We start from the raw sequence: 23,041 nt of genomic DNA, 5'->3' as shown, positions 1-23,041 counted from the left end.
AAAATTAAAAAATTATTCTTTAATAGATGTGAATTCTGATCTAATAAAAATCTAATAAAAATCATAAATAAAGATCTCTAGAAAATCTTACAAACCAAATTCTATCCATGATCTAAAGTTAATAGAAACTTAATCTAAAATAATTAAAGTACAAAAAAAAAAGAATTTCTAATACTATAATACTACTAATACTAATAATACTACTAATACTACTAATACTACTAATACAATTAATCAACACAAAATGAAAAAATAATAATAAAAAATAAAAATACATAGATCCATTAAATATTTTAAGCGGTCTTCAAACAACCTATCCAAAATTTTATGATTGGTAAATCGTTCTCATTGATATCAATATATTTAATAAATTCCTTTTGTTTAGTCGATTCCATGTTTGCTAAAGCATTTCCTCCTTCATTATTACTTTTTGTGATAAATATAAGGAATTGCTTTGCTTTGCTAAGTAGAGGCATAATAAAGTAAGTAAATAATTTTAAAAAATAGCAGCAAAAAAAAAAATTTAATTTTACCTTGACCATTGTTCTTTAAAAATCATTATTCTCGTATTCATTATTTCACTTGGTAAATTTAATTTCAAAATTCCTATCAACTGATTAATAAATGAATTAGGTGCAGAGTATATCCGTTTATTGTCTTTATCATCAATGCCATATTGTAAATTAAACTCAAATGCATTCGTCATAGCCTTATCTTTAGATGATTTATTACAGTCTCGTGAAATATGTATGCAAAAGTTAAGAAATAATAATATATCAAATTATTAAATGGTTCAATTCTTAAAAAAACAAGTATTCAACAATTTAAGGATATATAATAAACATAGGGTTGATTTGTTAACATCATTCGGTATTTGTGCCGTTGCATTTAGCCCGAGAATATTACATTTTGATATTGTCTGATAATTATTTTCATTTTCCATTATTGAACAACATTCACTTGGAACTAGATCCTGTTTCCAAATAATTATAATAGAAATAAATAAAAGTATTATTATATAATAAACAATAATTATTATAACATTATTAACCTTCAATATAGAAATAACGGATTGTACAATTTTTGGATCATTTCCTTTGATGACTAATTGATTACCCATGACAAAATTTAGAATTAGTTTTCTAAAAACATCTAAACCCAAAATATTATATAAAGCTTTCAAATCCTCAATTCTAGTCTCTTCCAAACAATTGAAGTCGGAAGGAGGGAACTTATAAGTTGCCACGGGATCAAGTAGCATTATCGTTTTTGATGAAAAAACGACAGAATTTGAAAACTAAAAATACGAAACATAAGTTAATCTAACTTATTTTTAAAAAATAATAAAATTTCATACCAGTGTCTGATCATTCAAGTGCTTTTCTTGTAAACGCATGCCACAAGCTTTTAAAATCCAACTGAAATTTGCATGTAATTGAACAAAAAAGTCCTTTTTGATAGTATTAAAAATTTATCAGACAAACAAAAAACGCAATTTCGATGAATTTCCAACAAATTTTTTTTTTTTATTTTGATATAAATCAACCTTTGATCTTAATAAATCAACCAGTGATCTTAATGGCTGATTTGCTCTGCGCCGAAGAAATTGATCTAATTAAATTAAATTTAAATTAGACCGAACAATAGTGGAAAATAATATAATAAAAAATTATTTACAAACCCGGAGATGTAGGGGAAAGTGGACCAGAACGTGTTAAAAATGTTCCATCATTCTTCTCCTCTTTTGTTGCATTTTCTTTTTCAAAAATTTGATTTGCTCTTGATTGAATGCTAGTTGCTAACGCACGGAACTTACTTAAAACCATAATTACATAAAATTAAAATAACAACTAATAAATTAATCATACTCATATCAAGATGAAATGTAAAAGTAAAAAAAAAATTCTACCTTACTAAAAACGGCCATGATTCGACAAGATATACTCTATCTGTCATCAAAAATGTGAAGCTGTACCATCTCTGAGAACCTCTTGCCTGGCTATCTTTAATTTTGAACATATAGCTCAAGACATAACCATTTTTATCGTCTCCAAATAAAACCGGCCCTTCTCTTCCTTGACAGAATTCGCAGCTCAGACTTGAAATTATATAATATAATTTTAGATATTTTAGATTTAAAAATACAGGAAAAATGAGAATTCTTTTATAAATAAGTTACCTTCTCACACAAGCCTGTCTTACAGCAGCGTATAATTGCTGATCTTGCGGATATCGAGTACCCTTATAAGTTACCAATGGATTTTCTTCGTCTCGAGTTTTGAAACCTTTTATTTCAGAATTATGAATTGTTTTCGCATCACTTAGTGAATCCAAGGGAGGCAAAGAAAATGCACAAGATGCACAAGATGCTGGTGCAGGTCTATTAGTGTTTACAGAATATTCTTTTTTATTCGATAATAATTCTTTGGAACTATCCGAATGTGTTTGGCCTGTTGAAGGGGATTTTCCTCCACTACTTACAGAAAGCTCATCTGAGATGTCTTCAACAGAATTAGCATGAAAGGCCTGTGTACAAAAAATTACACTTGGACCATCAACTTCGCAAAAGTGTACAAGAGACACGATTGCATTCATCGTGTAGCAACAAGCATATGAAGATAAAAAGAAAAGCGCGAAAAAAAAAAATTTTTTGTCGATCACGATCTACAGACATACTGATGTACGCATGATAATCGACAAACATATTTACTCCTTACTTCACTATAGTACGTTAGCACAGTTTTTTCTTCTTTATAATGGATATCTCGAGTCTTTTATTGGTAAGATCTTTATTTTTTCACACCATAAATTGTGATTAAAAATTAATTTTTAACAAATTAATAAACATTTTAGACCGAGTCAGAAGAACAATCGGTAAATTTGACATCGTCTTGGAATTTTGAAACAACTCCAGAAATCCCGCAATTACCTGCCGATATTATTTATCAAATCTTGCGAAACTTTCAATATTGTCGTTCATCTCTTTGCAAATTCCTTCAAATAAACCAAACGTGGTGTCATATTTCATTGATTTTTCTATGGAATTGTCCTTTTAGTGTATCTTTGAAAGCAAAAAATTCCGTTCTTTTAATTCGAACTTTGCTTTCTTTTCTTTCTGAACAGGAAAAATCCGAACTAAAACTCAATTTAACATGTTATGAATCAAATATTTCTAAAAACTCAACATATAATTATCTGGACTATATTCGTGTTTTTGATTTGAAACATTTTAGATTATCAATTTTACATTGGATATCTTATTTACGAAATAATAATGATGATGATTTCTTTTCTGATTCATTAATTGTGGAATTGAATAAAATTTATAAAGATATACCTATTAATTATTCTACCGTTAACTTAGCAAGTGAAATAATTTCTAATATGTTATTCAGAAAATGTGGTAATAATGGATTACAACATTTAGTTATTGAATATGATGATATAATTACTTCAAATTATGTTATTAGTAAAAATATAATATATCTTAATAATGACTTACCAAAATTAGTAAATTTTGATTTTCATTATAAATTGGAAGGAAATTTTGATAAAAATTTACTTATTGATAGGATCGTAGAAATGTTTGAAATTATGACGAAATCTGTAAAGAATTTAAGATGGTTAGAAGCAAATATTGAACATGAAGAACATCGATTACCAAAAATTGGAAAAGCTTTAGTGGAATTTATAGAAGAACAAAACAATTTAGAAGTATTGGGAATCAATGAATTTTGGATGTATGAAGAATCTGAAATTTATAGAAGAATTTGTAAAAGTCAACAAAAAAGTTTAAAACATGTTAGATTTTACGGAATGTGTAATTTTAAAGAATTGATAAAAGGATTAAGTGAATGCAAGAATTTAATTACATTGGAATTATTAAGAATATCTAAATATGATTCCAACATTATACCTATGAATGATGAATTGGAAAGTAAAGGATTAAGTATAAAGAATTTTTATACATGTGAAGTTATTTCTTTTGATGCTCCTGAAATAACAAATTATTTTATTCAAATAATCAATATGTCAAATAAGAATTTAAAAACCCTAACCTTAACTCATGTAACTCCTGATATCATTAAAACACTTGTAAAATTTTGTCCTAATATTACACATTTATCCATATACTTTACATTTTATTTTGATTTAATTCCTGATTTACTTTCAGTTTTACTTACTTCTTTACCACTTGAACAATTCTTATTAAAAATAGATAACGAAAATTCGGAATCAACTATTTATACACAAGATTATTGGAACAAAATTGCAAAATCCATTCCAGATTCTGTAATTCATCTGGGAATTGATTTTAAAATTGAAAAAAACATGTTGGATATGTTTCTAAAAGAATGTAAAGCTCAATTAAAGAAAATTTCATTATTTCAAAGATATATGTTAAATAGGCATTATTTACAAGTTGTAGTTCAATATGCAAAGAAAAACAATAATTTATTGAAAGAATTGGGATTTTTATGGGATCCAAAAGATTTTGGATTTATATCACATTCTAACCTAGAAGATGCAAAAAAGTTTATTAAAATTATTGGTAAAGTTGAACCTTTTAACAAGCCATTTTACGGTAAGTTCATAAATGATTTATCATTTATTACCTATTTTTTAAAAATAAATGTTAATTTTTGGTCTCAATTTTTATTCCTAACAGATATAAAGTTGAACATCCCACATAAAAAGGATCATTTATTGTCATCATTTTTGTCCTGTAAGAAGGGTTAAATTACTAAATTTGGTACATATTAAAATTTAATTACTAAATTTGGTACATAGTTAAATTTTAAAATGTGCAAATTTTCCTATATAACTTACACCTTAACACACCAACCTCAATATTCTTACCTAAAGTACGTATTTATTATAATCTTTGATTAATCTTATTTATTTTAGATAATCTAGATAATCTCAAATTTATATGAAAAATTTTAAAATAAAATCATTATGACTTGTTTTATTCCAAGGTATTTCTTAATTAATAATTTTCCCAACCAACTTGATCTAATTTATCAACTTTGGCTAAAACTTCACTTTCTTGTCTTTCCGTAAATTCTTGCATCTTTTGTAAATAACTAGGCATAAAAGCTCCTAAATGACGAACTGCTAATAATCCTGCATTTGTTGAGTTGTTAATTGCCACTGTTGCTACAGGAACTCCACGCTGTAATAAAACATATTATTGTTAATATAAAGAGCATTAAAAAAATAGTATCGTAGTTTCAACTTACGGGCATTTGAACAATGCTATAAAGAGAGTCCACGCCATCCAAACTTTTACCTTTAACAGGTACACCTATAACAAGCAAAGGAGTTAAAGCAGCAACCATACCAGGTAAATGGGCAGCACCGCCAGCACCTGCAATTATAGCTTTTAATCCTCTAACATGCGCAGTTTTCGCATATTCTACCATTCTCATTGGGGTTCTATGAGCCGACACTATGGATAATTCAAATGGCACATCAAATGATTTCAATACTTCTGCACATGCCTTCATTGTAGGCAAATCTGAATCGCTCCCCATAATAATTCCAACTAATGGCTGAATATTTTTTGACGATGTTGTTGAAGTATCATTTTCATCATCAATATTAAGAATTGGGTTAATTCTTTTATATAGTTGTGAAATAGAATCTGCAACTACTGTTATATGCCCCATTTTTCTCCCTTTTCTACATTCTTTCTTTCCATATAAATGAATAGTTGCTCCTGGTGTTGTCAAAGCTTCTACACATGGACCTAAAGTTTCATGTATATCTTCTGATTTCCCAAGAACATTAATCATTGCCGCTGCTGGAACTTTAAGAGATGTGCTTCCTATTGGCATATTTAATATACTGCGAATGTGATTTTCATATTGTGAAGTTTCACACGCTTCAATAGTATAATGTCCAGAATTATGCGGCCGCGGTGCAATTTCATTAATATATATTTGACCTATATACGTAAAATAAAATTAAATACCTAAATAACTTAAAAAATCCTAAAAAATTTAATTACCATTTACTTACCATTTTTCATCAAAAACATTTCTACCCCGAATATTCCAGCACCCTTTAAAGTTTGGATAGCTTTTTCGGCAATTTCTTTAGCGCATCTTAAGATAACGCCATCAACTTGAGCCGGAACAATAACTAAATGACATATATTTTCTTTATGAACTGTTTCTACTACAGGATAACTTTTGATTACACCATCAACACTTCTAATTACCATGACAGCCAGCTCTTTAACAAACGGTGTCCATCTTTCGACATACAATGGAATTTTAAAATTCCCTAAAGTCTTCAATGCGTCTGTAATTTCATCTTCAGAATTTATTACATAGTTCCCTCGACCATCATAAGCCAAAAGTTTAGATTTTAACATTATAGGGTAACTAAATTTTTCTATCGCAATATTTAATGATTCCTTATCAGGAATATCAATGAAATCTACAACAGGTATTTCATTTTGTGATAGATGAGTTTTTTGTAAAAATTTATCTTGAATAATACGAATTGTATAAGGGTGTGGATGTATTTCAACGCTTTTTTTGGAAAATAATTTTTCTAAGATTTCGACATCAACATGTTCGATTTCTATTGTCAGTACATCAACATTCTGCGCAAGTTCTTGAATTTTTAAAGGATCTTTGAAATCACCATGAACATGAGTTGACGTTGCTTGAATCTGTTTTGCTGGAGAGTTGACTGGACTATCAAGAATTGTTACAGATATATTCAGACGAGATGCTGCTTCTACTAACATACGACCTAATTGTCCGCCTCCTAATACTCCTATCTTCTTGGAATTCATATTTTTAATATATTTTATATATTTTATATGAAGTTGTCCATAATAAAAAAAAAATTCTAATTGATCATCAAGCCAATTAAAAGCATAGTTTACCGTTAATCTGATGCTTGATAATCTAATTAAAAACGTCATAATCTAACCAATCACTATGGATAATTTTTGATTTATCATGCAAGACTCTCCGGAATTTAAATATAAATTGTCAAGTAAAAATATTGATTATCTTCTTCTTATGAATATATCACAAAATAATAATTATGGCCGCTTTATCTTCAAATCTCGATAATACGGATAAATTAGTTAAAGAGAACAAAGCATTGAAACATAAAGTTGATACATTAGAAAAAGAAATTATGTTATTAAAAAAATCTATATATGACCTGTCTGTAAAATTTTCTTCATCATCAAATCAGAGAGTGATTAGTCCTTTTGTTATCGATAGTGGGGATGTTTCACAAGATAACTGTGGCGAAATTAATTTGGAGAATTCGACTTCTGGTAGGTAATCATAATTTATTTTCTTTTCTGATTAATGTTGTTTCTAGTTAAGAATTTGCTGTAGAATGACACGTAATATACAATGATACAGGTAATAATGCGCATGAAATACATCGTGAAGGAAGGACTTTTCATCCAAAATTTGAATTTAAGGTTTGAATAACTTGCTCTATTTTTTTTCAATTTACAAGTTCGAAAAACATTCATTTATTTATTTACTAAGGGACATGGAGGGGCAGTTTATGCAATACAATTTTCACCATGTGGAAAAATGATCGCGTCTGGATCATTTGATAAAACTGTTCGATTATGGGATACAATATTATTACAAAAGGAGGTATAATCTTATTAAAAAAAAATCATTTTAAATCAAGTTAACAAAATTGAAAAATCTTTTCTTTTAAAAAGCAAGCATGTTTAAAAGGACATAACTTAAATGTATCAGATGTTTGTTGGTCTAATGATTCAACATCAATATTATCAGGATCTTATGATCAAACATGTAAATTATGGGAAATAGAAACAAGTAGATATATCCATTCATTTGAATGTGAAGGATTTGTTCAATGTATCATGTTCAATCCTGCAGGTAATTTCTTTAAGTCATTTTTTTTATACTTGAAGCTTTATTTCTTTAGATATTTTGCTTAAAATTTTCTGATATAGATAATAATGTGTTTGCTAGTGGGACTTCAAGGAAAATATTAACAATAATGGATATACGTAAACCTGACAATGCACTTAAATTTAAGAATGACGGAATGATAAACTCACTTTATATTTGTCGAGATGGACAAAATATTATTACTGGAGATTCAAACGGGTATTTAAAAACTTGGGATATTAGAGCTGGTACGTAAATTAATTTTTTATTAAGTTTATAAACAATATTTAAATTTTTTTATGTATAGGGAGTGCATTACAGTCTCTTCTAAATGAATCGACAAAGAAACCAATTTCATGTGTTGCAGTTTCGAAGAGAGGTCATGGTAAGAATTGTAAGATTTTTTTTTGTGACATAATTACATGATTAGATTCTTTCTAATAAAGTTATTTAATAATATATTAGGTAATGATGAGGAACCTAGATATATGGCAGTTAATAGTTATGACAATGGTATATTAATAATAAGTAAACTTGTTTAGTTAATGAATATTATTCTAATATAAAAAATTAATATTTTAGTTATTAGAATTTATGATCGTGGAATTGAGCCACCAAAAACTCAACTCAAATTAATTCATATACTAAAAGGTTATAAGAATAAAGGATGGCCTATAAAATCTTCTTATTTCTTTGGAAAAGACTGTAAGAATTTAAGAATTTCGATATCAATTTTATAATTATTAATGCTATATTTATTTTTCTTAATTTTTGATATTAGATCAATATTCAACACAAAGGTTAACATATGATATCTATGATGATTCGCAGATGGATTCTGCTGACCATGTTGTGTAAGTTACTTAATTCAATTATTAAATATATAAAAAATGAATTTATTTAAGTTTTCTGAATAGATATGAGAAAGATAAGCCACTGGAGGCTAGTTTATTGTTGGCTACAGGAAGTGCAGATCCATATGCATATTTGTATAATGTTGGTGGACCAGAGGTAATTTAAACGATTAAAAGTTTTCTTTAAAAAATAACATTTTAAAAATTACAAACCTTTGTTTATTTATTTAGGAAACTGGAGAACTTATTCAAAGATTAGAAGGACATACAGATTTTGTATATGCAGTTGATTTTCATCCATTTGAACCAATATTGGCTAGTTGTTCTGCTGATTGTATTATAAAAATATGGGCTCCTAATGCAAAAGGAAAAAAGAAAGGTTAAGGATTATTTATTTTATAATATATTTTTCCATATTTATTAAAAACACTGTCAATTTTAGTTCAATATAATAATTATTATAAAAATAATTTTTATTATTTAATATATTTAAATATGACAAAATTGTACTTAAATAATATAAAATGTTATTTAATAAAAGCAATAATTAGTATAATAATTGATTTTTTAAAGTAAAAAACTTATATTTTTTTACATTTTATTAATTAAAATCTAGCATTTAGCTAAATAAATTTAAAATTAAAATTGTGTATTTTCATATGTGAATTTCATAATTTAAAATTAGTATTGAAGATTATATTTAAAATGCCTAATTATTATATAAAAGTTTGAAATTTTGCTTATTTAGATATTTAAAAGTTTTTTAGCTTATTAGATCTATTTCAATAATTTTTTTTTTTTTAGTTTATATACAATTCTTAAAATTTTAGTAATACAACCCATATAATTAATTCTTTCTCTTAAATTTATGTTACTAAATATATCCATTTTTGGAATACTTGTGATTAGTGTTATCAGAAAAAAATACTAGAGACGACATGATTGATGGTTTTTTGAGATACTAGAAAAATCAGATTCTTTTTATTTTCAACTTTTCCTATGTGAAGGAAATTATCAAAAGAGAAATGAAATTGGCTTATAATCCTCATGAAGACTTTGATCATACTACTAGAGACACTAGTTTTCAACAGGTAAGAAGAAAAGTAGAGTAGGGCCGGTGTGTTGAGTAGAGTATTGTGATGTTTAGCGGTGTGTAACATAAAGGGTGTGAACCATACTCAAGTGATGAATAGACACCCGGCCAAACCGCTGGGCCGAGCTTGGGCCGAGGTGTTTATTTATCACTTGAGTATAATGTCACATCCAACCATACTCTACTACTATTCGTATCACTCGGGAAAAATTGCTGGTTTAAGTTAATTCCAACTCCTGAAAAAGGCGAAAATGACAGCGAATAATCTAGTTCCTCGAAAAGGCGAGCAATCCCATCACTTGTTCATCATCTCGTATATTAACACTATATGGAATTATATCTGTTAGTAGCTGAAGTCAGTTCCAAGAACATAAAACCATGGGCTAGCCACAGTGATAATGAAGGATGGAACGCAACAGCAGTCTCGAATTTGTTTCACCCGAAATAGGAGATAAGCTTGCATTAAGAGGATAATCCCTTGTATTACAGGAAGTTTGAGGCTTGGCACGATTAAAGGTTATTATTAACAGTATTGTATTCTGCGCTAAAGAAAAAAATATTAATGTCTTGAAAAGGATGAAAATATAATACCTTTTTACTCCCTTTTTTTCTTTTGCCCTCCTTCTCTTGAAAATGAACGGTTTTTTTGGAGGTGTTTAATAATGAAATTATGAAAAAGCACAATATTTAGTAAGTAATTAGTATTATTAGAGAGACAAATCGTGGAACGCACCAACAGACATCTTCAATAGTTTCTCAAGTATGAAATTTTCGAAGTAATTAATATACAGTATATATGAATTCAAGGTTCTGATTGAGTGATTACATTATTAAAATTTTCATAATATTTAAAACGCGCTTTAAAATTATTAAAAAATGTGGCTCAGTTTATAATTGTTTTTGACTTAAATCATTACACCATTTATACACAGTTTTGTCAACTAAAGGTCAGCCATCAATTATACCGCGGTCCCTAATAATCATTCATGAATCAATTGAATCATGATTGATATAGATGTATCAATGTTAGTTAAAAAAAAACACGATGCAGCCGTGAAAATCACTACAATTCTCGTGAAATAACTATATAATATATCATTCGCGAACCTGATCGAAATTGTTAATAGAATATAATTATTATGAATCCAGTACTGCGCATTTGCAAAAAAATATCAATAATGGATACAGAAATTTAAAATAGAGCTCTTTATTATATTTATTCGTTAAGTAATACGTGAGAAAGGCGCTGGCCCTCGTTGGATTTTTCCAATATAAATCACTAAATCGTTTTGTTGTAATAAGGAGACAAAGTGAAGAGAAATAATTTTCTCAAAGTGAAGTAATGTAGAAAAGGAAGACATGAGACCTTCTTATTTTAGAGCTGAATGAATCTCATCCAAATAATAACTATTTTTTTGTATACAAACCGTTGTACACTTTACTTATTTTCCAGACAAGGTTCGCTATATAAATTTTTGTATTTAGGTCCGTTGAAATTTTTTTTTAGAGTTTTTAGAAATGATTGGTTCTTTTCTGTTGACAGCCCTTATATTAATAACTTATTATAACGAATTTTTTCTTGTACCTGTTTTTTTCTGTGTATACCAAATTTTCCAGTTGATACAAGATTTTCCCATTTTTGTTAACGAATTTTCTTATTTTCCTAGACAAAAAAATGAACTGACTGTATATCCTTTGTAAAACAGCTTCATCTTGAATAAAAAATAATGTTTACTAATAAAAGAATTCATAATTATTTTAAATGTGTAATTTTAGTTTCCAATTTTCCATCATAAATTTTCATATTGTATTTTCAGAAAATATACATATTTCCTTTTTATCCATTAAATGACCTAAAAATGTAAACATTTCCTATTACAGATTTTATTAATTCAGCAATTAGAATAATTGGAATTCATCGATTTATGGAATTCATCAATTAATTGCCAACTGCAATTCAGCAATTCATACTGCGATTATCTTCAGATGACGTAAATGACGTAAATGTTTCAAGTATAAATAATTAATCTAGTGATGAATGGCACATCTCTCATATAAATATAGTAAAAAAAAAAATATATGATGATCGTACCCTAAAACAAGATAATAAATTCAATGTAATATTAATATTCGCTAGTTTAGTTTTAGTGGCCCTTGGTAGATAATGTAGCTTATCCGGAAGAAATGGAATTGTGTAAAATGAAAATTGTTTTTTTGGATGAAAACTTTTTTTAGGCACAGTATAAATTGTTAACTATTTGCATTCTTCTCTAATGATAATAGAATATCCTATAATAATTTCATATTGGTACCTAAAATGAATGGCAAACCTTAAAAAAAAAGATGCCACCCAATATTTCCAAAGTCTGCAATAGTTTTACTTTTCATTCTTGTATATTACTTTTTAAGAAATCAATAAACAATAATGGATAATCACAATATGAAGTGGCGTGACAGCGGCACAGCTTATTTTTTTACATTCATTCCAAAAAAGGTTAAATCTGTTTAGATTTTCCTTTCGTAATTTAAAATTAGATGAATTTTTGTGGCCGTAAAACTAATAATATCGTTAAAGATAGATTATCTAAGTAATACAATTTTGTCGGAAAATATTACATTGTTAATTATATATTATAAATTTCCATTTAAAATTATAATGCGAAAAATATAACAATACCTTATGTCATTTATACTCTCAATTATACTTGCTTTTATATCTTATAATTGGTGGTTATAATTAGTAATTTTGAAGAATTCGTAGACCTATTGTACCATAAAGATATAAAAATTTATGTTTTTAACGAAAGTTTGAAATAAAATATCTTTGTAAGAAAAAAAAATAAAATAACTATAATTTTTGAATAAAAATTTTCCGTGAAAACTCTTTTGTTAAAAATTATATATGATTCTTACTTTAAGACTTTTGTTTTCAACTGTACTTTCACTCCTTTAAAAAACTATCAAAATGCCAAAAAATATGACTAAAAATGATCGTGACAAATCAAAGAATATTCAAACATTAAGATCAAATTCAATTTCCTTCATTATAACTTCACATCTTTCTCAATTTCGACGCATCCATAAAATTTTTCCTACCAACCTTTCTCTCGAAAAACTTTTGACTCCTTCTGATACAAAACCTCCACGTAAGAAATCATTTTCATTACGACCTCCAAATGGATTCATTCTTTACCGAAAAGACGTTCAACAAGAAATCATGAAAAATAATTCAGATGTGACATTTAAAACAGTTTCCTCTATTGCTTCAAAAAAGTGGAAATGTGAATCAGAGGAGAAGAAAAACTTTTTTAACTCCTTATCAAGAGTTGCACATCTTGTATATTTGGATATTTGTGAGAGTTACGTGGAACAAAATAAAGAACGTATAAATTTTAATCTTCATCAAGTGGAAAATTCTAAGAAAGATTCGGAAAGACCATGGATGCAATCTTCAATTTTTCCGACTATGCTAGTTTCACCTAATTCTTCTCACGGTGAAAAAAATGACGAAATTGAATTGCAAAAAATTAATGATGATAAGCTTGACCAATCATTTTATGATGATTTCATTAAAGTTCCATCGATTCCTCCTTCTTATAATATTTTAGATGTTGATCATCATTCGTCTATTCCTCCTCCTTCAATTTTAAACACTAACGTAGATTCTTCGAATTACTACTTTGAAATCCCATATATACCTGATTTTTTACTAAATAGTAATAGTAATTTCGATAATATGTATCAAATTCCTTCACATGATTCACATGAAAGTAAAACTATGCAATTTGATTATGAAAATGATTATTTGTATATCTTAAACAATCATAGTTCTTTCTTTAACAGTATGAGTGACGAAACTTTATAAATTAACCTTTTTGATATTAATTATAAACAAATAAACAAGTTCAATTGTTAACTTATGTAACTAAAAAATTTTTTAAAGTTTAACATTGTTTATTATCTAAAATGTTAGGCTGTTACACCATTATTTCATGTGACTATCGTAGTGATCTATAAATATACTCGACTTTTTTAAATGGTTTTCCTTTGAAAGTTATATACTTTTAAAATTAATTGCAAATATCTGTCGTGTCAAACAAAATGGCCCATTTAACGCTTAATAAATATAACTGTAACGAACCTACTCAAAGTGGTCAAGGTGGTAATACTTTGGGTGGAGTTTTAACATATTCATATAGGTGGAAAATAACAAACTGGAGCGAAGTGCAGCCTTTTATGGAACATACTAGTCCATCTTTTGGTGCTGACGGTTTACAATGGTTTTTATCGGCTTGATTTTATTATTTATAAAATGCTTAGTTTGCTATTAATTAATTAATGATTATTTAATATACCGTGTTTTATAGGGTCTTCAAGGTAATTTTTTAATAAGCTACAATAAAATTTACAATTTTGCATTAATAACTATTACTTAATTATGCAATAATACGATTAGTTCTATAAAGGACGTCAGAAGAATCCTCAAGTAAGATTGTTTATTCACTTTTCGTAATTAAAATCAAATTATTTTTGATTTGAATTAATTATCCATTATAATTTAATATGCGTATAGGCCTTGTCATTGTATTTAGGGATTTTAGAGACAACGCCAGGATGCCTTCGTGGAATCCGGAAGAAAGTCGGTATTATCTTTGTTTTGGAAAATTTGAGAACAAGAGGAATGGATTTTGGAAAAAGTACGTTTAAATTAAACTGTTTTTTTTTGTTATAAAGTTGAAGTCGTATTAAACTTTTGTTTTACAAATTTTTTATTGTATCCTTTACATAAAAGTGGAGTTGCCTGTTTGGTTTTGTGATAGTATGTATATCTGATTTTGTTTGAAATCTTTTATCTGATGGAATGGTATTAATTTTCTGGAAAAATGATCAGAACATTCTACATGGGGGGAAGAAAATCTTATGTCATTGGAGGAAATGGATCGGTGACTATTTTTATTAATAAGTTATTTATTCGTTTTTTTTTTAAAAAAAAAATTTTATTAATATCTTATTTATTAAATAGATTTATCAGTAACGATACAATATCCTTACTTGTAAAATTCGAGATTCACGAATCTATTATAGATGCGCAACCCATAATTAATAATCCATTTGACAAATTAGTAAACTCGCCTCGTTTCTCTGATATTAAATTTCGTGTAATTGATTCTAAATCACGTGAGAAATTGTTCTATGCGCACAAAGGAATCTTGGCAAGTTCATCTTCAGTATTTGAAGCAATGTTGACAAACGGAATGAAAGAGACTTTTGAAGATGAAATTCAATTATGTCAAACAAATCATTCCGCTTTCCTTTCATTATTGAAATTTATATATACTTTTAAAGTTAATATTACATCCTTATGTGATGCTGAAAATTTATTGGCATTAGCTGATAGATTCGCAATCGTCCCCGTACGAGAGGAATGTTTACGCTATTTCCGTTTAGAATTGAATTATGATAATGTATGGGGAATTTGGGCTATTGCTGGTAAATTGTTTATCTTATGATAAATATGTTTTTTTTTTCTTTTACTTTAACTAATCTAATACTTAATTTTATAATTTAACTAAATTAAACAATGACATAAAGAGAAATATTCTTGCACTAAAACGTCAACAACTTGTCGTGATTTCGTTGCACTTAATCTTGATACATTGCTGGATAAGCAATCTACGTTACACGCTGATCCAAATATTTTACGACTTGCACTCGAAAATGACGAAGCAAATTCTAATTCGGAAGAAAAGATTTACGAATTAGTTGTTCGATGGGCCAACTACTCATACTCTTCCGATACATCCTCACCAAAAAATTCCACCAACACTCAAGTTGATTCCTTATCAACAACATCATCACAAAGTTCATCATCTACCGCATCAATGCCATCAGAACTTCCCGAAAGTTTAAACGAAAATTTGGAAGATTCTATAAATTACCTTATAATAACTGATAATTCCGATACTGGAACTCTTAACGAATTAAATAAAGAAATAGATGTTGAAAACGATGAGGAGTACGATATAGATAAATTTCCTAAGCCCTGGCGCGGTGATAGACTTGCTGCGCTTCCTTCTTTATTGAATTGTGTTCGATTTCCCATAATGAAAAAACAATATATTTGTGAAAAAGTTGATGGAAATCCTACCATAATGGCAACAGATGGGATGAAAGATTTAGTAAGCAATATTAATTTCATACATATTAATAAATGAATAATTTTTAATTGAAATCTTTTTTAAATAATTTTTTTAGGTAATCGAAGCATATCGACATCATTTAATGTTAGAATTACCCAGCTCGGTTGCTAGTAACAGAGTTAATCATCGAAGACGTAAAATGAAAATTATTGATTAGTTAACTTTATGTAAATATTTCAATTTTGAAAATTAATTTGGTGCAATAAATTACCTTTTTAAAAGTAAATTTTCCTATTCATATTCACGTGATTCACAAATTGACAAATAAGAAATTGCCACAGTAACTGATTTAACCAATCAAATTGTTATAATGTATACCGAAAAACTAATTTAAATAGTAAAATACTTCTTTCATAGAATAGGAAATTAGAAAATTGAATTCGTATATTCTGTGTATAATGGCGATACCTGTTGAAGAATGGTATTATGAAGTCCCAATAGTCACAAGAACATACGTTACTGCTTCTGTGTTAACGAGCTTAGCAGTGGTATGTAAAGAATTTTTAAATACCTGAAAAACATTATCAAATATTTAATTTTATTTTATTCTTTGAATCAGCAAGTTGGTTTTGTAAATCAATTTCAACTTTATTTCACTTTTGATAAAACATTTTATGATCGCCAGGTAAAAAATTATTTAAGCTTTTTAAAATTTTTTAAAGTATATTTTTTTTCTTATTTTTCTGATTTACTTTTATTAGTATTGGCGGTTTATAACGACATTCCTATATTTTGGGCCATTTTCACTTGATTTCTTATATCACATGTTTTTTCTGTATCCTTTTTCATCTGAAGAATAAAATTTGATTTAAATATTGTAATTACAATATTATCCTTGACCAAAAATTTTTTTAATTAAAAATTATTAGTGTGAGATATAGTAGAATGTTAGAAGAAGGATCATTTCGTAATCGAGCAGCCGATTACTTTTGGTTACTTTTCTTATCATCAGTAGCATTACTAGTAAGTTTCACGATAATAATTGGGTTGTATCTTTTAGAATTATTTACTTATTTAATACTAAACCTTCTTCTTTTTTCTTTTTCATTTTCTTTCTTTTTTTTTTTATTGTGTAGGTTTTATCCCCACTATCCAATGTACCATTTCTTGGATATTCACTTGCATTTACTTTAGTGTATATATGGTCACGAAGAAATCCTCTTATAAGATTAAATTTTATTGGATTATTTGTATTCAGTGCACCATTTTTACCTTGGGTATTACTTGGATTTTCATTATTATTGAATAATCATTTTCCAATGAGTGATATGATGGGTATTGCTGTTGGTCATATTTATTATTTCTTTGAAGATGTTTGGCCATCAGAAAGAATTAGTGGTGGTAGACGTTGGTTAAAAACTCCCCGAATAATGTAAGGTTTAGCCCGATTTTTGCTGCTGAGATAATGCAGAAATAAAAAAAAATATTAATTTATATTTTAATTTTTTCTTTTAGCGTAAGATTATTTGAAGGAATTCAAGAAAATCCTCCTGTATTACAAGAAGAGATATTTGTTGATAATGGATTTAATAATATTCCTGATACCGTAGAAAATCGGCCGGGATTAACGGAAGGTGAAATACCTCCTGATCAACAACCACCAAGATCTTCGAGGTAAATATTATTTTAAAAACACCATCAAAAAATAAATATGCCCATATATTAATCACATGATTATTTTATAGTTAATTATTAAACGATACATTAAGGTTAATGTGTTGGTCAATTATTATAGGAGTAGAATAATTTATTATGTAAAAATAGTATAATGCAGCAATAGCTTAATATTCATACAAGTAATAATCATTTAATAATAGAATAGATTGTGAAAAAATTTTGTTTAAAAATACAATAATTATAATTAAATTTATTCAAAAAACAATTTAAATAGCAAAATAATATTTAATTATTTTGTGTATTGACAAATCAGGCATAGTCTACTCCAAATGTTAAGTTACTATTTATTGTCCATTAATAAAATCTAAAGTTTTAGTGGAACCATTGGTGGCATTCCGTCATCATCTCTTGATCCACCATGACTGTGTCCCCGAACAAATCCGCGAATTGGTGTCTTAACTACTCCCGTTTTCATTTCTTTTTGTTGTTTGTCGTGAGTATGTTCTGAATCGTGGCAAATTGGGCATTTTGGTGGTTTACTCAAAGATGTAAGTAAGACAGTATGTCGAACTTTGGATCCAACTAACATTCTCCCACTGCTTTCTGGTGGATTAGGTAAACCATCACCAGTTAAAAGACATGTTTCATGAAAGGCATGACGGCAAAAGAATATAATTATTGATGAAACTGAATCGGCGGCAACTTCAAATAATAAAAAAATTATCATTAGTTTATCAAAAGACATACTTTTATATGTTTGAATAGCCAAATTAAAAATTATAAAATTATTGTATATTACCGTCTTTGGTTATAAGGTTGGAACAAATAGAACAAGTTAAATCATCTAAAAAAAATAAAAATAAATGAAATATATGAAATACTCGAAAAAATATTAAAATAGCTTTATAAGATAAATTATATACAAACCTCCACTAATGCCACGTTTTTGCGCTTTTTGCAGTTGATTAGCCATGGCTACACTATCACTAACTAATATTTTCTGACACCCTTCTCTTAATGATGCCTAAAATATCATAATTTTGACTTAGGATAAAATAAATAAATATATATATATGCGTATTATACATACCTGTAAATTGAAATCTTGAAGAACTTTAATTAATGCATTTTTAAGACCAGGAATTTCCATACCATCAGGAATTCTTTTAATCAGTTGTATCGGGTCAATATTAGCACCGCCGAGATTTTCCAATAAACCAATTATAAATTCTGTATCAATTAGACAAGAAAAAAAATTTAGTTGGGATCCAATTAATAAATTATAATAAAATAAAAAAAAAATTACTTGGTTTGTCTAATGAATATGTTAACAAATCTTCCCATAATACATCATCATCTTGCTCTTTAGCAAAATCAATTGCCTAGTTTATATAGAAATAAGAAATTTGTTAACTCTCAAAATAAATAACCTTCTATAATTTTATTAGAAGACTTACTAGCTGGACATCATTCAATCTTCCGATAATTAACATAAGCGCCTCTTTGTTATTGCCCATGCGGCCAAGTATAAATACCATTTCTGGGACTAAATCTCTTTGTTCACATATTTTATATGCCTTAAAATAAGAAGATAATAATTTAATAATTTAATTCGACTTAATAAATAATAATTAATAAGTAACTAAGTAGCAATTCATACATGTTCCAAAGTATAATAATTACTAGATCTCAAAAATTCTATCAATCTCTGATAATCATATTCAGCATATAATTCAATCTGACGGTCATGAAATTCGTATCCTGCATGATGATCTTTCACAAATAGAGCATCTAAATATATATGCAGAAAGGAAGGTTCTTTTTCCAGTTGACGTACGACATGAGAGATCTAGTGTGATAATTAAAATAAAAATAATGTAAGATTTCAAGTCAAATTCAGGGTGCATCAGTATTCAGAATCCTTACACTAATATGTTCGGTATTTTCTACTAATAATTGCACTGCTTGCATATCGGTAGGTTTCTTTCGTTTAATTTTGATTTGTGGTTTATTTGGATCTGGATTTAATTTTGCGAACTCTTCATCCTGCGCCTTCTCAACCCCTTTAAACAAATGTTGATTAAATTCCATAAGTAATAAAACTTTGTCTTGGATCGCCGAAAATAAACCGTGTTCTCGTATTAAGACAAAGGCATTAGGTCTACGCAATCGGAGGTTATATTCAAGAGCTTTATCTGGTTGGCCACAATATGCGTATCTGAAGTAGAATTAAGCAAATTAATAATCATTTTAAATATCATTTTGTAATCTTAGTAGCAACTTAAAAATTTAACGTACAATTCTGCTAAGCATTCCATCAAAGTTTGATTATTCTGTTCTTTTTCAAAGATGTCTTCAACAAGTACGATAACATTTTGTACGCTATAAATACTCGGTGGCCAGCTCGTTAACGTATATAACAAAGCCTTTAAAAATGTGATATGTTCTCATTAAATTATACGTTTAGAATAAAACAACAATTTTATAAAGGCTACCTTATGATCGTGATTTAGGAAGTGAGCAAAAACCATTTCGTAAACCGTGCTACTAAGTTGCGGTTTCTCAAACGGTATATAAGGGGTGATTGCCTAATAAATACAGTAAATAAATTAACAGAATGATAACACCAAACAAATAATCAACCTGTTAAATATTTACTTGTAGTTGTCTCAAATTTGCAAATGTAAAGACCCATTTTTCCCATAGCTCACGGTTATCTTTAAGAATTCTTTCACAATTTTCTGCGGCCTTTATAAATTCCTCTAATAAAATGAATGTATAAAGTAAGTTAGGTTGAAATAGAAGAATAGAACAATAATTTGCTATTAAGACCAAATACCTTCTTCAATTAAATAAGTTAAATATCTTTCACCAAGATCTGTTAAATTAAAGATCTTACTTCCGCCCCAAGCTTGAGCTTCTTGTAATGATGATAATGCTTCTTCATATCTTGAACGTTCTAATAACCAACTAATATGATCATCCAAATCACGAGGTTTTGCTAGAACGAGATCTTTAGGGCTGACAACATAAAACATGTCTTCTGAAGGAAAATAATCAAGCTCATAGTCATTCGCTTGATAATATTGAAAACCATGTAGCGACAATGCATCAGTCGAAATTTCCTCATTATGAGAATTGATGATACGTAACTCCGGGCGTTTGGCACGCTATGAATTCAATAAATGATTATACTACTTAATAATAGAAATCTTCATATTCATATAGAAGCAATGGATGTAATGATAAATAATACAAACTGGTCTTCTATGTTGAGACGGATCATCCGTCTCCATATCTTGTACAATTTCATCAGTAAGGTATGCTAAGACGAGTATCATATCGTTAAATGGTGCTATACCACATACAATAAATTCGGTACGAAACCTATTATTTATTTTATAATGTACGATATTAATTTTAGATATAGATTTAATTAAAAAAAAAAAACCCTTACGTAGAAACTTCAACATATTGAGTTGGTCGACCGGGTTGAATTTCATGCTTAGCATATTCCTAATTAAGTATACAGAAAAGAAGAAGTTTTATTAAGTTAAAATTTAAAATAATTAATTACCATTATCCATCCTATTACCTTGACAACAGCAGTCTGAATAAAATTTGCCCAACCAACTAGCAATGTGGTTTCATTGCGCCATGTAAGATTACAACGATATAAATCAGCTCGAGGACTATCTGGTGGACGTTTAATATATGTAATCCTTTGTTGTATCTGCGTATTGTAAATTTTTACACCCTACAAATGTTGACAAATTTGTTTAAATACATTTCGTAAAAAATTTATTGATAGAAAACAAATTATTAATATATACCTCATCATTAGCATAAGCAATTAGCGGTCCCTTCCACCTTACAGCACTAATTGGACCTTCTCCGGAATGTTGAAGTACTGTATCTTGTTTCTGACCAAACCATCCTACAGGAGTCACAAGCGCTGGATGAATCATTAAAAATTAAAAATATATGTAAAACTAGTTTAAGAAGAATGAATGAATAAAATTCTTTACCTTTTTCATTCAGGTTTAATACACCCGACATACCACCACAAACAAATCGTTGCGTATCTTTTTTATGAAAATCAGGATCAAGCGAAATACATTTAAGGGGTCGGCGATAATTAAAGACTTGTGGTTTTGTATCATTGAATAAACTGTGAATGATGATTTTGCCTGTGATATAATAAATTTATTTAGATCGCATTATATATTGTGATAAAAAAGTTCAGATTGAAAAAATAGAGACCATCTAAAGATGCACTGGCGATATATTCCCCTGATACTTCAATGGCAATATCTGTTACTGAAGCTACATGCGATGATAAGCGTTTGTTTAAATTGCCATCAAAATCGAGTATTAAGACATCTCCATTGTGCGTTCCAAGAGCCTTAAGTTGATAAGGGATAAAAATTAATATTGAATGAAATCTATTTAATCAACGTCGACTCGCAAAAACCTTAATACATACTACAAATCTATCTGACACAGACATTGCACTCGCGGCATCTTTTTTCAATAACTCACTAATATCAGCCTCAAGACGTTTATATTTCAACTTTGGTTCATCCTCCTCAATCGATTCTTCCTCGGTTGTTTCCCCGTCCTCGTCGTCCTCCTCTTCAGAATCGGTTTCAGCTTCAGAGGAAGATTCTCTCTTTTCTTCAACCAATTCATCTTCGGTACCTTCATTTTCTTCTTTTGGTGATTGTTGTTGTATAACTTCTTCGTTTTGTTCCATTTTTTAAGGTAGAGAACTGACGGATAAATATCATAGATCATTTTGGTAACACCATATATGCAGTTCCGTACCTCGCTTAAATATGATTGGCTGTAAAAAATGATCGATCTTAATTTACAAATATGCAGGGCACATCTATTAATCAAAATGACTCGCACCCTAAAAAAACAACAGATCTGTCCATTTTACTAACTAGTTAAATTAAATTGTTAGCTACATTTTAACAAATTTAAAAAATGAATCATTTTAACTATTAGTACTAGAAGTAAATTTTACTGTTAATTTAAATTTAATTTACTATAAGATTTATCACATTATATGATATATATTTGAATTTTTTTTTGACAAATTACTCTTAAAGAGAGCAATATGCTTTATTTAAAAAATAATATATTATGCTTTCTAACTGAGCCAACCATCTGTCCAGCAGATATTTCCAATGTGCATAATTTTTTATATTTAAAATTGCTTTAAAATTACAAAAAAAGAATAGATATAATTGATTGAACTAGGCTATTTTCCTAAACAATAAAAAGAAGTTATGGTATTTCCTATTGTTAAACCAAAGCCCTTTAATTGTGAATTATCAAATTCTTATCTGATTACTT

General features: G+C 28.1%; 8 protein-coding genes across 9 annotated transcripts; 5 read left to right on the top strand and 3 right to left on the bottom strand.

The window, feature by feature from the left end:
- Positions 1–293: 293 nt before the first annotated feature.
- On the bottom strand, positions 294–2,595 carry OCT59_016679 (uncharacterized protein; the record flags this gene model as incomplete). Its single annotated transcript, XM_025315147.2, has 9 exons — positions 294–462; positions 534–747; positions 835–973; positions 1,052–1,297; positions 1,358–1,450; positions 1,547–1,611; positions 1,682–1,815; positions 1,910–2,098; positions 2,180–2,595. The coding sequence occupies 9 exons, from the start codon at positions 2,593–2,595 to the stop codon at positions 294–296; spliced, it is 1,665 nt and encodes a 554-aa protein (XP_025183499.1).
- A 138-nt stretch (positions 2,596–2,733) lies between these two features.
- On the top strand, positions 2,734–4,987 carry OCT59_016678 (uncharacterized protein; the record flags this gene model as incomplete). 2 transcript variants are annotated; one of them, XM_066145843.1, is made up of 5 exons in its annotated part: positions 2,734–2,780; positions 2,854–4,585; positions 4,670–4,676; positions 4,732–4,753; positions 4,909–4,917. In XM_066145843.1, the coding sequence occupies exons 1-5, from the start codon at positions 2,757–2,759 to the stop codon at positions 4,915–4,917; spliced, it is 1,794 nt and encodes a 597-aa protein (XP_066003582.1). In that variant the 5' UTR covers positions 2,734–2,756. The 2 variants fall into 2 exon arrangements, with proteins under 2 accessions (XP_066003582.1, XP_066003583.1); XM_066145844.1 differs by having other exon boundaries at positions 2,780–4,585; positions 4,670–4,987.
- OCT59_016677 (uncharacterized protein) lies at positions 4,674–6,858 on the bottom strand. Its single transcript, XM_025315146.2, has 3 exons — positions 6,025–6,858; positions 5,244–5,950; positions 4,674–5,176 (listed from the first exon to the last, which is right to left on the bottom strand). The coding sequence occupies exons 1-3, from the start codon at positions 6,809–6,811 to the stop codon at positions 4,991–4,993; spliced, it is 1,680 nt and encodes a 559-aa protein (XP_025183497.1). The 5' UTR covers positions 6,812–6,858; the 3' UTR covers positions 4,674–4,990.
- A 210-nt stretch (positions 6,859–7,068) lies between these two features.
- On the top strand, positions 7,069–9,341 carry OCT59_016676 (uncharacterized protein; the record flags this gene model as incomplete). The annotated part of the gene is made up of 11 exons (XM_025315145.2): positions 7,069–7,309; positions 7,401–7,462; positions 7,533–7,646; positions 7,718–7,898; positions 7,976–8,161; positions 8,221–8,298; positions 8,379–8,426; positions 8,496–8,618; positions 8,695–8,767; positions 8,831–8,924; positions 8,999–9,341. The coding sequence occupies 11 exons, from the start codon at positions 7,069–7,071 to the stop codon at positions 9,149–9,151; spliced, it is 1,353 nt and encodes a 450-aa protein (XP_025183496.1). The 3' UTR covers positions 9,152–9,341.
- A 3,340-nt stretch (positions 9,342–12,681) lies between these two features.
- Positions 12,682–13,790, top strand: OCT59_016675 (uncharacterized protein). Its single transcript, XM_025330171.2, has one exon. It carries the CDS (start codon positions 12,826–12,828, stop codon positions 13,723–13,725), a length of 900 nt encoding a protein of 299 aa, XP_025183495.1. The 5' UTR covers positions 12,682–12,825; the 3' UTR covers positions 13,726–13,790.
- Positions 13,791–13,909: 119 nt separating this feature from the next.
- On the top strand, positions 13,910–16,277 carry OCT59_016674 (uncharacterized protein). The gene is made up of 9 exons (XM_066145842.1): positions 13,910–14,140; positions 14,228–14,237; positions 14,317–14,346; positions 14,434–14,557; positions 14,653–14,679; positions 14,752–14,803; positions 14,884–15,350; positions 15,453–16,039; positions 16,116–16,277. Exons 1-9 carry the CDS (start codon positions 13,962–13,964, stop codon positions 16,215–16,217), a joined length of 1,578 nt encoding a protein of 525 aa, XP_066003581.1. The 5' UTR covers positions 13,910–13,961; the 3' UTR covers positions 16,218–16,277.
- Positions 16,278–16,399: 122 nt separating this feature from the next.
- On the top strand, positions 16,400–17,983 carry OCT59_016673 (uncharacterized protein). The gene is made up of 7 exons (XM_025309125.2): positions 16,400–16,548; positions 16,620–16,685; positions 16,762–16,835; positions 16,930–17,023; positions 17,137–17,432; positions 17,516–17,674; positions 17,746–17,983. The coding sequence occupies exons 1-7, from the start codon at positions 16,459–16,461 to the stop codon at positions 17,747–17,749; spliced, it is 783 nt and encodes a 260-aa protein (XP_025183493.2). The 5' UTR covers positions 16,400–16,458; the 3' UTR covers positions 17,750–17,983.
- On the bottom strand, positions 17,899–22,433 carry OCT59_016672 (uncharacterized protein; the record flags this gene model as incomplete). The annotated part of the gene is made up of 19 exons (XM_066145841.1): positions 17,899–18,379; positions 18,477–18,521; positions 18,605–18,701; positions 18,768–18,907; positions 18,984–19,059; positions 19,135–19,254; positions 19,338–19,526; positions 19,604–19,895; positions 19,976–20,103; positions 20,173–20,265; positions 20,336–20,439; positions 20,517–20,847; positions 20,938–21,064; positions 21,135–21,193; positions 21,273–21,434; positions 21,511–21,632; positions 21,706–21,867; positions 21,941–22,082; positions 22,164–22,433. 19 exons carry the CDS (start codon positions 22,431–22,433, stop codon positions 18,042–18,044), a joined length of 2,997 nt encoding a protein of 998 aa, XP_066003580.1. The 3' UTR covers positions 17,899–18,041.
- Positions 22,434–23,041: the final 608 nt, after the last annotated feature.

The sequence above is a fragment of the Rhizophagus irregularis genome, chromosome 25 (assembly GCF_026210795.1).
Source record: "Rhizophagus irregularis chromosome 25, complete sequence".
Lineage (NCBI taxonomy): Eukaryota > Fungi > Glomeromycota > Glomeromycetes > Glomerales > Glomeraceae > Rhizophagus > Rhizophagus irregularis.
The sequence above is the reverse complement of the archived record's forward strand: the minus strand, read 5'-3'. Positions and strand labels throughout refer to the sequence as shown.

Excerpts from the sequence above, each read along its gene's own strand:
- OCT59_016677 (XM_025315146.2), bottom strand. The coding sequence starts at position 6,811 with ATGAATTCCAAGAAGATAGGAGTATTAGGAGGCGGACAATTAGGTCGT. Across the intron at positions 5,951-6,024 it reads AATGTTTTTGATGAAAAATG|GTCAAATATATATTAATGAA; the intron begins GTAAGTAAATGG and ends TTACGTATATAG. Across the intron at positions 5,177-5,243 it reads ATAGCATTGTTCAAATGCCC|CGTGGAGTTCCTGTAGCAAC; the intron begins GTAAGTTGAAAC and ends GTTTTATTACAG.
- OCT59_016675 (XM_025330171.2), top strand. The coding sequence starts at position 12,826 with ATGCCAAAAAATATGACTAAAAATGATCGTGACAAATCAAAGAATATT.
- OCT59_016674 (XM_066145842.1), top strand. The coding sequence starts at position 13,962 with ATGGCCCATTTAACGCTTAATAAATATAACTGTAACGAACCTACTCAA. Across the intron at positions 14,558-14,652 it reads AGGAATGGATTTTGGAAAAA|TGGAGTTGCCTGTTTGGTTT; the intron begins GTACGTTTAAAT and ends TTTACATAAAAG. Across the intron at positions 14,680-14,751 it reads GCCTGTTTGGTTTTGTGATA|AACATTCTACATGGGGGGAA; the intron begins GTATGTATATCT and ends AAAAATGATCAG.
- OCT59_016673 (XM_025309125.2), top strand. The coding sequence starts at position 16,459 with ATGGCGATACCTGTTGAAGAATGGTATTATGAAGTCCCAATAGTCACA. Across the intron at positions 16,549-16,619 it reads TGTTAACGAGCTTAGCAGTG|CAAGTTGGTTTTGTAAATCA; the intron begins GTATGTAAAGAA and ends TCTTTGAATCAG. Across the intron at positions 16,686-16,761 it reads AAACATTTTATGATCGCCAG|TATTGGCGGTTTATAACGAC; the intron begins GTAAAAAATTAT and ends TACTTTTATTAG.